At 41.0% G+C, this 12,496-nt stretch overlaps 1 protein-coding gene across 12 annotated transcripts in view; it reads left to right on the top strand.

Annotated features, from left to right (window-relative positions):
* PIGG (phosphatidylinositol glycan anchor biosynthesis class G (EMM blood group)) overlaps nucleotides 1-12,496 on the top strand; it is an 89,506-nt gene that overhangs the window by 40,401 nt on the left and 36,609 nt on the right. For 11 of the 12 annotated variants that reach the window (XR_015261448.1, XR_015261450.1, XR_015261447.1 and 8 more), the window contains exon 10: nucleotides 9,721-9,912. The exons of the other annotated variant lie outside the window; for it this stretch is intronic. Coding sequence is in view for 7 of the 11 variants with exons in the window: in XM_086770643.1 (XP_086626769.1) it covers nucleotides 9,721-9,912 (192 nt within the window). In the remaining 4 variants the exon portion in view is untranslated. The remainder of the gene's footprint in view (nucleotides 1-9,720; nucleotides 9,913-12,496) is intronic. 12 annotated transcript variants of the gene reach the window in all.

Below are 12,496 nucleotides of genomic sequence, written 5' to 3'. Positions count from 1 at the left end.
GTGTGTGTAAGAATTTTGGTGTGTTAAGGTAGGTCAGGTTCCGCGTAACAGTGATGTTTGGTATTATGATTCCTATAGTACATCGGCCAGCCCAATCAAATGGTAAGACTTTATATCCTGTGTGTCCACAAACCCAGTAACAACCACGTGGGCCGGGGAATCCCATTAGTTTCATTTTTCCACTCCTGTGGGCCTGGTCTCCTGCCCACTGAAGATAGCTGGTACAATTGGGGTACTGTCCTACAAATATCTTCCCCTTACACCTTGGATCAGTGCGAGTTTCCCCCGCAAGTGGTGTGGCAGTTGTTAAATTGCACCCTTGAATACATGGTACCCCTTGGGTTTCATCCCATAAATTTAATTTTATCTGCCAATTAAGATCTTCCCGTTTTATCTCTGCATATGCCTTGGGAGACATGCCTAGGAAAGCTTTGAGACCTTTTGGGAAGACCATAGCTGTTATGGGGTGTCCACTCCCCATGTTTTTCGGTAGATGCGAGCATAGCCAGCAGTCAGACCAATTCATGACTTTAGCCACTTTTCGTGGAGTTGCAAAAATGTGTTACTTTCCCATGCCCCGACTTTGCTTGTCAGGATAACGATTAGCGTCGTGAATATAAGTTTTTGAGGCTGTAGTTGTGTGACCCTCCATGTAGACTTAGGTGCTCTTTTTACCCTAGTGTGGTGTATCCAGGCGCTCTGCTCTTGGATCTTGATTGCTGTGAAGGAGGTGAGGAGTACCTGATACGGTCCTTCCCACTGCAGTTCCGGGGTTTTCTCTGTAAGAGACTTTACATATACATAATCTCCAGGTTGTATATCATGAACAGGTTCATCTAGACCTCTTCCCCGGGTCTCAATGACATGTTTTCTAATTTTATTGAGCTGTTTGCTCAATGCCACCATGTAGGAAGTCATAGTTTCATCCCCAATTTGCATAGATATCCCTTTTTGTATTCCATAGGGTTGTCCATACAGAATTTCAAAGGGGCTGAGTCCTTCCTTCGCCCTTGGTCTTGTTCGTATACGCAGAAGGGCTAAAGGGAGAGACTGAGGCCGTGTCAGGTTTGCTTCTTGTCCCAATTTCACAATTTGCTGTTTGATTAAGTGGTTCATTTTCTCCACTTGGCCACTTGACTGAGGGCGGTATGGGGTATGAAGTTGCCAATCTATACCTAAATGGTGGCTGATTTGTTGTACTATTTTTGAGACGAAGTGTGGCCCTCTGTCTGAGGATATGGTTGCCGGAACCCCAAAACATGGTATTATCTCTTGTACCAATACTTTAGTTACCTCCCGAGCCTTAGCTGTTCTGGGGGAATGCTTCTGGCCAACCTGAAAAGGTGTCAGTTAATACCAGCAAATATCGATACCCCCTTTTCTAGGAAGTTCTGTAAAATCAACCTGCCATTGTTGTCCAGGTCCATTGCCTTTCCCAATTTGGCCCATTTCTGGTTTGGGGGTATTTTTAGGATTAGTCTGGAGGCAAAGGTCACACTGTTGAATCACCTGTCTCACCGTGGTATATAAATTTCTAGCCACAATTTTTCTTATCAAGTGTTTATACAGAGCCTCTGTTCCCCAATGCCTTTTTCTATGTTCTTCCCGTATCAACTGCCACAGTAAACAAGAGGGAATAATTAATCTTCCCTGTGGGGTATAAGCCCACCCCTCTTCATTATGTGACCTTTCTAAGTCTGTAATAAGTTTCTGATCTTCCTTGGTATATTTTGGCTTACCTTCTAGGGAGATTTGCCTATCAGGAATTAGAGCCGCTTCTATTTTCACCTTTGTTTTGGCCACTTGTTTTGCCTCTCTGTCCGCCAGCTCATTCCCCTTTTCCAAGTCTGAGCTCACTTTCTGGTGTGCCTTAATATGCATAATTGCCACTTTCTCAGGGAGCTGGACAGCTTCTAGTAGCTTCAGAATTTCTTCTGCATGTTTGATATTTTTCCCTTGGGAGTTTAATAGTCCTCTTTCTTTCCAAATTGCTCCATGTGCATGTATAACTCCGAAGGCATATTTTGAGTCCGTGTAAATGTTCACAACTTTGCCCTGGGCCAGTTCCAGGGCTTGGGTTAGGGCAATTATTTCTGCCTTCTGTGCGGAGGTGTTCATGGGCAAAGGCCCTGATTCTATTACCTCTTGACTGGTGGTGATGGCGTATCCTGCATGTCGATTACTGTTTAAGACCTAGCTGCTCCTGTCTGTGAACCAGTTTTCCCCATTTTCCATGGGGCTGTCCTTCAGGTCTGGGCGGCTTGCATATGTTGCTTCGATGGTTTCCAAACAGTCATGATGCACTGGTTCTCCTGTGTTCCTGTTGAGAAAAGAAGCTGGGTTGACAATGTTAGTGACCACAATTTCCACATCATCCTGTTCTACTAACACAGCTTGATATCTCAAGAATCTTTGTGGAGAGAGCCAGGGCCCACCCTTTGCTTCCAGTACTGCTGATACTGCATGAGACACTAAGTCATTTTCTGGCCCAGAGTGAACTTCCGGGCTTCCTGTATGTTTAATATCACGGCTTCAACCACCTGTAAGCATCCAGGCCAACCCTTTGCTTAGAGAGGTATGCAACTGCTTAGAGAGGTAGGCAACTGCCCGTCAATATGGACCCAGATCTTGCGCTAATATTCCCAGGGCAATGCCCTGCTTCTCGTGAGAGAAAAGAAGAAACGGCTTACTCACATCTGGGAGTCCTAAGGCCGGGGCCGACATCAAAGCCTTCTTCAGCAGCTCAAAGGCTTGTTCAGTCTCCTTGTTCCATTCAAGATACTTCTGCTCAGTGGCTATCAGCGCATACAGTGGTTTAACAAGCAGTCCATAATTATAGATCCACAATCAGCACCACCCCGTCATTCCCAGAAAAGTCCGCAACTCCTTTACCGTCTGAGGTTTCTGAGTTTGGCATATAGCCTCTTTGTGGGCCTGTCCCAAAGTTCTCTGCCCTGCAGTAATTTCATATCCCAAATAATTCACTTTACTCTGCATTACCTGGGCCGCCTTCTTAGACACCCGGTATCCTTGGAGTCCTAAGAAATTCAACAGACTCACCGTCCATGCCATACACTCTTCCTCTGTGTTGGTAGCGATCAGGATGTCATCCACATACTGCAACAATTTTCCTTTCTCACATGGGGCTTCCCAGGATTCCAGGTCTTTCGTAAGCTGATTGCCGAAAATGGTAGGACTATTCTTAAATCCTTGCGGCAACACCGTCCAAGTGAGCTGGGTCTTTTGACCACTTTTAGGATTTTCACATTCAAATGCAAACAATTTTTGACTGGCTTCGTGGAGAGGGAGGCAAAAGAAAGCATCCTTCAAATCTAAAACAGTAAACCAACTTAGTTCAGGTGTCAACACAGTCAGTAGGGTATATGGATTTGCCGCTACTGGGTAGAGGTCTTCAGTTATCTTATTCACTGCCCGTAAGTCTTGGACCACCCTACATGACCCATCAGGTTTCTGAACAGGTAATATAGGGGTATTGAATTCAGACTCACACTCCTTTAATAGTCCTAACTGTAGAAACTTTTCTATCACTGGTCGGATTCCTTCCCTATATTCCTTTTTTAGGGGATATTGTTTAATTCTTACCGGTCTTTGGCCTTCCTTAATCTTAACTTCCACAGGTGGAGCACTTTTCGCTCTTCCAGGTATGTCGGTAGCCCATGCTCCTGGATACACTTGGTTTAAGATTTCCTCATTAACTTTCCCTCCTGAGGGGAGACTAGTTAGGGTTAAACTTAATATCTGAACATATTGTTGATCTTTTACCTCCAGAGTAATCTCTCCTTTTTTAAATGTGATTTTTGCTCCCAATTGTTCCAGCAAATCTCTTCCCAAAAGTGCTTTTGGGGAGTTAGGCATATATAACAATTTGTGGATACCCCATTGTTTTCCCAGTTTGTATTCCAGAGGCTTACAAAAATATGCCTTTTCACTTTGGCCAGTCACCCCTTTTACCATGACATAATCATTTCCCAGGGGCATCAAAGCTTGATTCAAAACAGAGTATGTTGCCCCTGTATCTACTAAAAATTCCGAAGAACACCGCCTCAGTTTACCTCTTAGCTCCTTGTTATTTTCTTGCTCAAGCGGGAGTACCATAGGGTCCTGTGGGGGTACCATTCCACAGTCCCTTTGCCACTCTGGATCTTCTTGGAGGGTGAAAAACGTATCTGCATACGAAACCATGTCCCATTTCCTTTCTCTCCTTAAAAACAGCATTAGTTGTAAAAGGGTGTTATAATCTATTGACCCATTGAGCGGCCACTTAGCCTCGCCTTCTAGCTTATACAACAGCCACCATTGATTGCAATACTTGATAAGGGTCTTTTTACTTTCCGTACCTCCAGTCCCAACAATCTTTTGAGTGTGCAAGTACACACCCCAGAGGACTCTTCTTTAATACTCCTCTTTTCCACCATACACAAACACAGCCTTTTCTTTCCTATCCCAGTCTCTGTCTAAATTTTACTCTTAGGACACTCAAAATTCCGGCCAAACTCTACCCACAACTTTTCACTACAACACTTACACTCTGGAACAAATACAGGTTTACAAGAGTTATCGTGGTGTGAAGGACACCATTCAGGATCGTTGGGGTCCCACCACAAGGGAAAAAAGAATTCTACAAGGACAAAACGCAATAAGATACTACCGGGGTTACAACCACACACACGCTTTGGATCCAGTTCAAACAACACAATTTACACAGAAAATCATATAATCTCTCTTCGTGCCGACATACAAAGCTACTCACAGTGCTCACACTCTCATGGATGTCCACACACTCATAGTGGTCACACAATCATACCAGAAACTTTGTAGAGAGGAAAGTCCCCTTGCTTTCTAGCCCATGCAGAGACCAGACCAGGAATAACCTCTCCTGGGAGGAAACTTATGATAATGATTTCTTGGAAACCTAACTAATATATAACCAAGTCCACGGGAATTCTATGAATATGCGTGTCTGTGATGCATAAATACTGTACCTGTTGCTTAACACGTTGCACACATTTGGAGGAGCAATCCCCCATGCTGTCCAGCGCTGAATAAACATACCTACTTTACAATCTTACAGATTGTGAAGTCTGTTTTCCGCATGTCATAACTACTTCTGCCGTGTTTAAGGAGCAGGCAAAAGAGCAGCACCGTGACAGCACTGGCACAGGTTGGCTTGAGCTGCTGTGAAGCTGCATCCGGACTTAAATCAGTGGAACAATTTTTAGCCTAACAGGAGCGTATGATATATATGTCACCATGCTGACATATGTTTCAGTTGCTTTATAGGGTTAAAAGATTGCCCAAATAGCAGCATTTGAAGTGTACAGTTTTTGGACTTCAATGATGGGATGTATGTGAGTTATTTGGTCTGAAATGGTTCACTGGTCAAGCTTAGGAAAGATCAGTCAACAATGCAGCTAAATCTTTGCACATCCTGTGGTGACGTGCAGAAAGCAGACTCCACAATCTGTGAGATTGTAAAGTAGGTATGTTTATTCGGCACCGGGCAGCACGGGGCGGGGGGGTAGTCCCGCCAAAATCGTGCGCGCCTGGCGTGACAATTCACTTTGAATTTTATACAACCAAGTGTTACATATGCATGAAGTTAGAAAAAAACACGCCTATACATATGCATGAGCTATCCCCGCTCCATATTAAAATTAGTTCCAAGAGGTCATTTAGGTATTACAATTAGTTCCAAGAGGTCATTTAGGTATCCGGACTGTCCTTCTGCGGGAGGTGCAGGACTTCTCGCAGGAGGCCCCTTGGTTCTTATCAGGACTGTCCTTGTGCGGGAGGTGCAGGACTTCTCACTTCAGATAAAGAGTTCAAAGCACAAAGCAAGGCCCCTCGGTTGGGGAATGCAAGACTTCCCCCCCCTCTGGTAGTTTTACAATAGCTAGTTAGCAAAGCATAAAGCGCCATTTGTATCAGCATGCACAGCAATAATCAATAAATGCCATATCTATTAAAGTTTCCTTAGCCCCTCTTCTCAGTGGTTTTTAGAGTATCTGTGAATTCCTGCTTGGAAAGCATGCTTGCATTTTTTTTAGTTGGAGGTTTTAATGTCTCTGTTGCTTCTCCTTTAAAAGAGAAAAGGGTGGTAGAGATGTCTATTTCCTTAGTGTTTTGATCAGGGTTGAGATAATGTGTTTTCCTTATAGCATAAATTAAAAGTTAGTGATAATCTGAGTTACATAAAGCACTTATTCCTCTTCCCAAAATGCATTGCTAGTCTATAAGGTTGATTGTAATTGTATTTTTAGTATGCACATTTTTTTAGCAATAAGGAATTAGAACCTTACTTAAATCATGTGTACCCTTATTAGTTTGAGTTAAAGCTGCTCAGGGTTTTTCTAGCTGGCCTTCTCTTTTCTCTAAGATAAACTAATGAACAAACTACTGGGTTTTTTTGGTTTTGTTGTTTTTTTTTTCTTTTTTTCTTTTTTTTCTTCCCTTCCCTCCCTCTCACTAACCTCATATTGACCTTTTAGACATCTGTGCTCATGCTTAGACTAATGTTTTGCTTTTCTGGACAGTGGTTAAGTGGCTCAGCATTTGAGACAAAGAGCCTATTGTGCATGTTTATGCATGTTAAAATGTAAGCATCAAAACACAGAAAATCAATCTACTTGTAGTGTGTAGTGGCTACTGGGGCTACTAGGGATGCATTCAGTGGTGCTGAAGTAAGCAAAACGTTCTTTGTTATTTGCAGACAGTCTATGAATCCTGCTACAAAGGAAAAAAAAATACCTTGGTAGATGAACTGGAAGAGAATATGAAATCCCTCAGTTTGCCTAGAAGCTGGGTTTTCTTTTCAATTAGTTGATATTCAGTTAGCTTCATTTGGCTGTTGATCTTGGTCAGAGCTGCTACTCGGAAGGTGTCAGAGCTGCTACATGAGTCACGTGGAAGAGGTGACGCTGTCAATGACAGCGTCAACTTGAAGAGAAGGGATAAGAGGCAGCAGCGTGGGAAGATGATAATATTTTCTTTTAATAGTGTACTTAACAGTCCCTAAATGCCAAAGCTAATGTAGCATGGGACTCCTGTGTATTCTACTGTACACAGTAGAATGAAAGTAAACAATTAAAAAAGGCTTTATCCACATTATATATGAATCATGTACACAGTTGTAATTCCTTTCACTCTACTTGTGTGCGCTAGTAAGGTGAGGGCAAAGCAGTGGAAGGAAATGTATTCAATCTTTATTCTGATACCAAAAGTCTGAAAGTGTAGACCAGAAGCTGTTACAGTAAGAAAATATAGCTGGAGCTCTCTTTTTCCTTCTCCCCTCCCCCGATTCTCTCTCAGGAAACTCTTGGGTCTTCTCTTACAATTTTGAGGTTTAAGCAAACCCCACTACATTTCAGCTGAGATCAGACTAGCATATTCATGCTTGTATTTCTGAGTAGAATGCCAAAATAATTTAGAACTTTGCTAAATGGCTGGACTTTGTGTTGAGCAGCTACAGTCTGCTTTCAAAATATGTGCTAACACGCTTAGCTGCCGAACTGTAAGAACCTTGACTGGAAAACCATGAAACTATAGGTGATTTATGCTGACTTGACTTCATTTACTATAAATCCTTTGTTGTTTCTTCAGCAGACTCTAGGAAACATTGGAGTAAGGTTTTTTTTTCAACAAGTTTACATTGTTCAAAAAGTCCAAAAGAGAAATCACAGAGGATTGTTATCAGAAAACTGGACACGAGTTGGATAAAAACCCCTGTGCTAGGTGTCAAGAATGCAACATTGGTAACTGATGTGCACATGACTTTGAACATACCCTTGCTGTCCACTGAACATTCTCTAAGAATTTTCTGTCTTTTGGGAGGAGTTAGAGTACGATTTCAAATGTTCACTGTAGGAAATTGCAGCTGTTAGTGTATTGCTTGAGATAGCAACACATAAAAATTAACAAAACATTTCTACCTGTAAGAAGTAATTGCTGGTGCTGTGTTAGATTTGCCTGCAAGAGTCTCTTAACAGAAGTACATTGACTTTTTTAGATAAAGAGACAAAGATGATGATGATATGCTGTTATTTCTCTCTTATTTGTTTTATCTTGCTGTCATACAATGAGCAACCAAAGAGATTATGGCCTGAAAGCTTTTAAAATTTTCCACAAAGGTTTATTTGAAAGATGCAGTGACTACTAAATTAGTTCTTTGTATTGACCATAAGAGATTATGTATGCACTGTCGTCGCAGGCTGCTGCAATAATCCATTCACTGCTTCTACTGTCTCATCTTGTAGAGGAAGAACAATAGTGAGGAGAAATGTCAAGACTACATTTTGTCTGCCATGGTGTTGTAGTTCTTATTCCTCTCACTTTCCTCTGGTGGCCTGCAGAGAGCAGTGCATCTCTTGGGAGCCTTGTTAAGTTGTGTAAGTGCTTGACTGGGACCTGCAGGGAGGACTAACAGGACAATTTTTCTGTCCTATATCCTTTGCTCTGTGGCTTTCCAAGCACAACAGCTGAAACAACCGATAAAGCATATACTAGGGAGTAGGAAAGTAAACCTGTTTGAAGTACTACAGTTTTGATTAAATCAAAGATAAAACTGAAGTTTCGTAAGTGTGATCAGAGTTAATGCAGATAACAGGCCAGGCTCACTGTCAGTTTACTGAAGTGATCTTTTATCATGACGTTTTGAAGTGTGGGAAGACAGAAGATGGAGCCCTTGGCTTTCACACTCTATATGATGTTAACATGAGTTAACAGAAGGTAACAGAAGGTAAATCTAACAAAATTAGTGGTTCTAGGTTATTTGGGATACTGGGAATATTTGCAGTAGACAAGGGTTAGTAATTTGTGGATTAGAGTGAGCTTTCTGAAATTGCATAGCTAGCCATGGTAGGAGTTGACTGCAGATATTTATCTTACCCCGTTACATTTGGCAGTGCTAATTAATATCACTGTAGATTTAAAGACATAACACTGGCAGCATGCTCAATGAAATGCCCTTGATTCTGGAATAAGTGTTACCTATTTAGGGTGTGGGGGAACAAGCAAACTGTATCTGTAATCTTCTTGGCCATGATGCAAATTGTATATCTTTTTCTCTTGTATGTGTTGATGCAGAACAAGACACTGTGTAAGGGAATCATATTGTGCTAATGTGTTTGTGTGTGTGTATGTTTTAACTAGGTAAGTATATTTCTGGTCATTTTGGCTAGGTAATGTTCTCTATGCCTAAAATTAAACATCAAATACATGTGCAGTTATTTAAAAAGGGAGAATAGTTCTAATTCTGTGTTGCAAAAAATCTTTTCTACTTTATGCTAGAAAATGAGATGCTGTAGTATAAGCAAAATGCACTGTTTCAAAATGTATAAATAACAAAACCCTGGTTTAAAAACATTAGACCCTTTCCCATTATGCAATATGCAGCTCAGGTTTTGTATAATTAACAGAATAACTAGCATATGGTGAAACACAGTAACTACATGTTTAAAAATGCATACTTGAATAGAAAACCTTATTAATAAAACCGCATTTCTAAAAACACTAAAGTATTTTACCATACCGATTGGAAAGTTCATAACAGATGTCAGTGCAGTGATTAATTTGGAAATACGGTAGCTACATGTAGCTAAGGCTCTGTCAAATGTCTTAGTCAGTAATGACAGTGGTTTGAAAGGGGTTTTTTGTTTGGTTGTTTGATGGTTTTTTTTTTGTTTGTTGTTTTTTTTCCCCCAGCTCTGAACATAAATCTGAACTCTCCTTCTTGATGGCAGTCTCCCTAGTTATGATCTTCTTTCTGGTTCAAAGAAGATGCTCCCTGGTTTCAAAAATTGCTATGGGACTTGGGCTCCTGGGAGTCTACAGTTACCGGGCAGCTATTGGAAATGTCATATTTCCATGGCAACGTGCCAGCAAAGATATTTCAAAGTAAGTTAATCAGCAGATATATGAACAGAGATGTTAACACTTCGGCTATCAGGGGATGAGGTGGGAGAGGAGGTTATGTCTACGCTGGAATAAAACTGATGAATAAAACTGTTTTGTAGGTGTCCAGTACTCAGTTTTTGTGGTGTGTGCATAATTTTGAGACCCATGAAGTGTCCTTCGACTGTAAGACGTCGGAAGCCGGTCACATAAGAGTTAGTATGAGGAAAATCTAATAGTCGTACCCTGTGTTTTGGCTACTAAAAAACTCCAAATACACTGCTCTTGTTTTAGATGGACTTACTACATTTTGCTGAGTGCATGCTAAAGCTCATTAGCTACTTCCTAGTTTTGAAAAATGCTTAAGCTGTAATTAGGAGAGTTGCATTTCTGTATCTTTCTTTTGCAGATGAGTGTTCTGTAATGTATGGCCTTTCAAGATGTAACTAAATCCTTCTTGAGGTCTAGACTGGGCTGCACAATGCATACTAAGGAATTTTATGTGCATGTTAAGTTTCTTATAGAACTAATCTGTAACTGTAAGGAAGCTATTAGCTCTTTCACCAACAGCTACTTTTGCAACATAGCTAGGTGTCTTTTGTTTTCTTATTATACTTTTTGCTGTTGGTTTGTACCTGACTATGCAGCCTCAGGTTTTTCTAAATGTCAGGGAGCTGTGGAAAACTTCCAGAATCAGTTGGGACGTTTGATGAGGAGGAAGGGATCATGGAAGAGAAGTTGTAAAACAGTTGTCTTCTGGATGTAATAAACTTTCTCTCACATGCATTTTGAGTTTTCATCGAATCATAGAATGGTTAGAGTTGGAAGGGACCTTCAAAGGTCATCTAGTCCAACCCCCCTGCAAGGAGCAGGGACATCTTCAACTAGATCAGGGTGCTCAGACTAGATCAGGTTTAATATGGATACAAATGGCTTCTGTTGGAGCTTCTTTATCAGGGGCCAGAGATTCACAACATCTGCAGAGATGGAAAAAGACCCTGCAAGGAGAAGATCTTAGGATATGTAGAAGATCATATTTGCTAATGAGACATGTTTTATAACAAGTATTTTAATGTGTTTATATCTAGATATATTTACATACATTCCATCTTTCTGAATATTGAAGATAATTCTAGTTGTATTCTAGTGTTAAGTTAATATTGTGTGCTAGTTCTGCTGGATGTGAAAGTGATGTAATTGTTACTTGATCTGCAAGATTTGGCTCTGTGTTTGAAACGTGCCTGATTTCTGAGTATGATCTCTAGTTTTGCTTTATGTTTGAGTGAAATCCTTGGAGAAGAATACTGTCCGTGCAATAAGAAGAAAAATATTGCAGTGTGGAACAGAACATTAAATACAGCAATTGAGTTGCAAATAAAATGCAATTAGCGAAATAAGTGTAGTACTTAAATACTAAAAGCAAAGCATTTACTGGGAACTTGTTCACTCTATAATCAGCTTACAGACTCATCTTATTTCACCTTAAAACTGAACATGGTGATTTGCTTACATTATGTTTTTTGTACGTCTCTGATTATATACTGGTTTAAAAGTTACTGCCATGTTTCAAAGGGTTATACTCTTTAGATCCTCTGTGTAAGCTGTTTGGTGAAAGCTGATAGGGTTAGCAAACGCAGGTTCTGACCTTTGTGTCTGCATATGTTCTGTGCCTTGGGCTGGAGGTGTGGTGCAGAGCTCTTTCCGGATCTTGTAAGAAAGGACCAGCAGCAACTGTGTAATAAGACAGCTATTTTAATAAGACAGAGGGAAAAGAGGAATATAGGTAGTGAGTACTTTCAGATGCTGGCAACCCTGCTTTTGTGTGGCATCAGACAAACTGCAGATGAATCTTCCCATGGCATGCTCTGGTACGTGGCCCTGCCTGCAGAGGTTTATCTCCCTCCCATACCATGATGCCTTTTCTGTTGTGTAAAAACCAAACAAAAAAATGTCTACTCCTGCCAGGTCAGAAAGTTATCTCTGCCATAATGCCCACTAGCACACAACACAGGCCAGCACAGGGATTCCACAGCAGCAGCTACTTGTGCTATCATGTGGGCTTCTGAAGCCTAAAGTACTAATAGAATAATAGGTACTAATAGGACTAATTAATGCTAAAGGACTAATTGACCAGACACAGTTTGCCCAAGATCACTTACTACTTAAACGCATTATCTTCAGCAAGGCTCCCCATACAGTGTGTCAAAAAAGATGGCAGACATATGTTAGCAGATTCCAGATGTTAGCTGATGGATTGACGTAGTGATTCTAGCTCATCTTTATTGGATGGCTAATGTGATAAATGGCAAAAGCCCTTTTAAAGTGCTACCGGGAGCAAAACTAGGACTTTCTTTTAAATGTGTCTAGAGTTATCTTTAGTGTATTTGTGATACAGAATAGCTCCAGACTCAGATCCAAGGTAGAGGTAGTTTGTGTAATATGAGAAAAAGCTGTAGGCAGCTGCTGCATTTCTCAGGCATAATGCTTTCTTCTGTAAGATGGAGGATCTTTGCTCTGAAACGTCCCCTTCTCTGTACCTTTTACTGAAGAGAAGTGTTTTCTTTGAATGTGACAACTGCTGGGAGGT

This window comes from Chlamydotis macqueenii, chromosome Z, assembly GCF_036417535.1.
Source record: "Chlamydotis macqueenii isolate bChlMac1 chromosome Z, bChlMac1.mat, whole genome shotgun sequence".
Lineage (NCBI taxonomy): Eukaryota > Metazoa > Chordata > Aves > Otidiformes > Otididae > Chlamydotis > Chlamydotis macqueenii.
The sequence above is the reverse complement of the archived record's forward strand: the minus strand, read 5'-3'. Positions and strand labels throughout refer to the sequence as shown.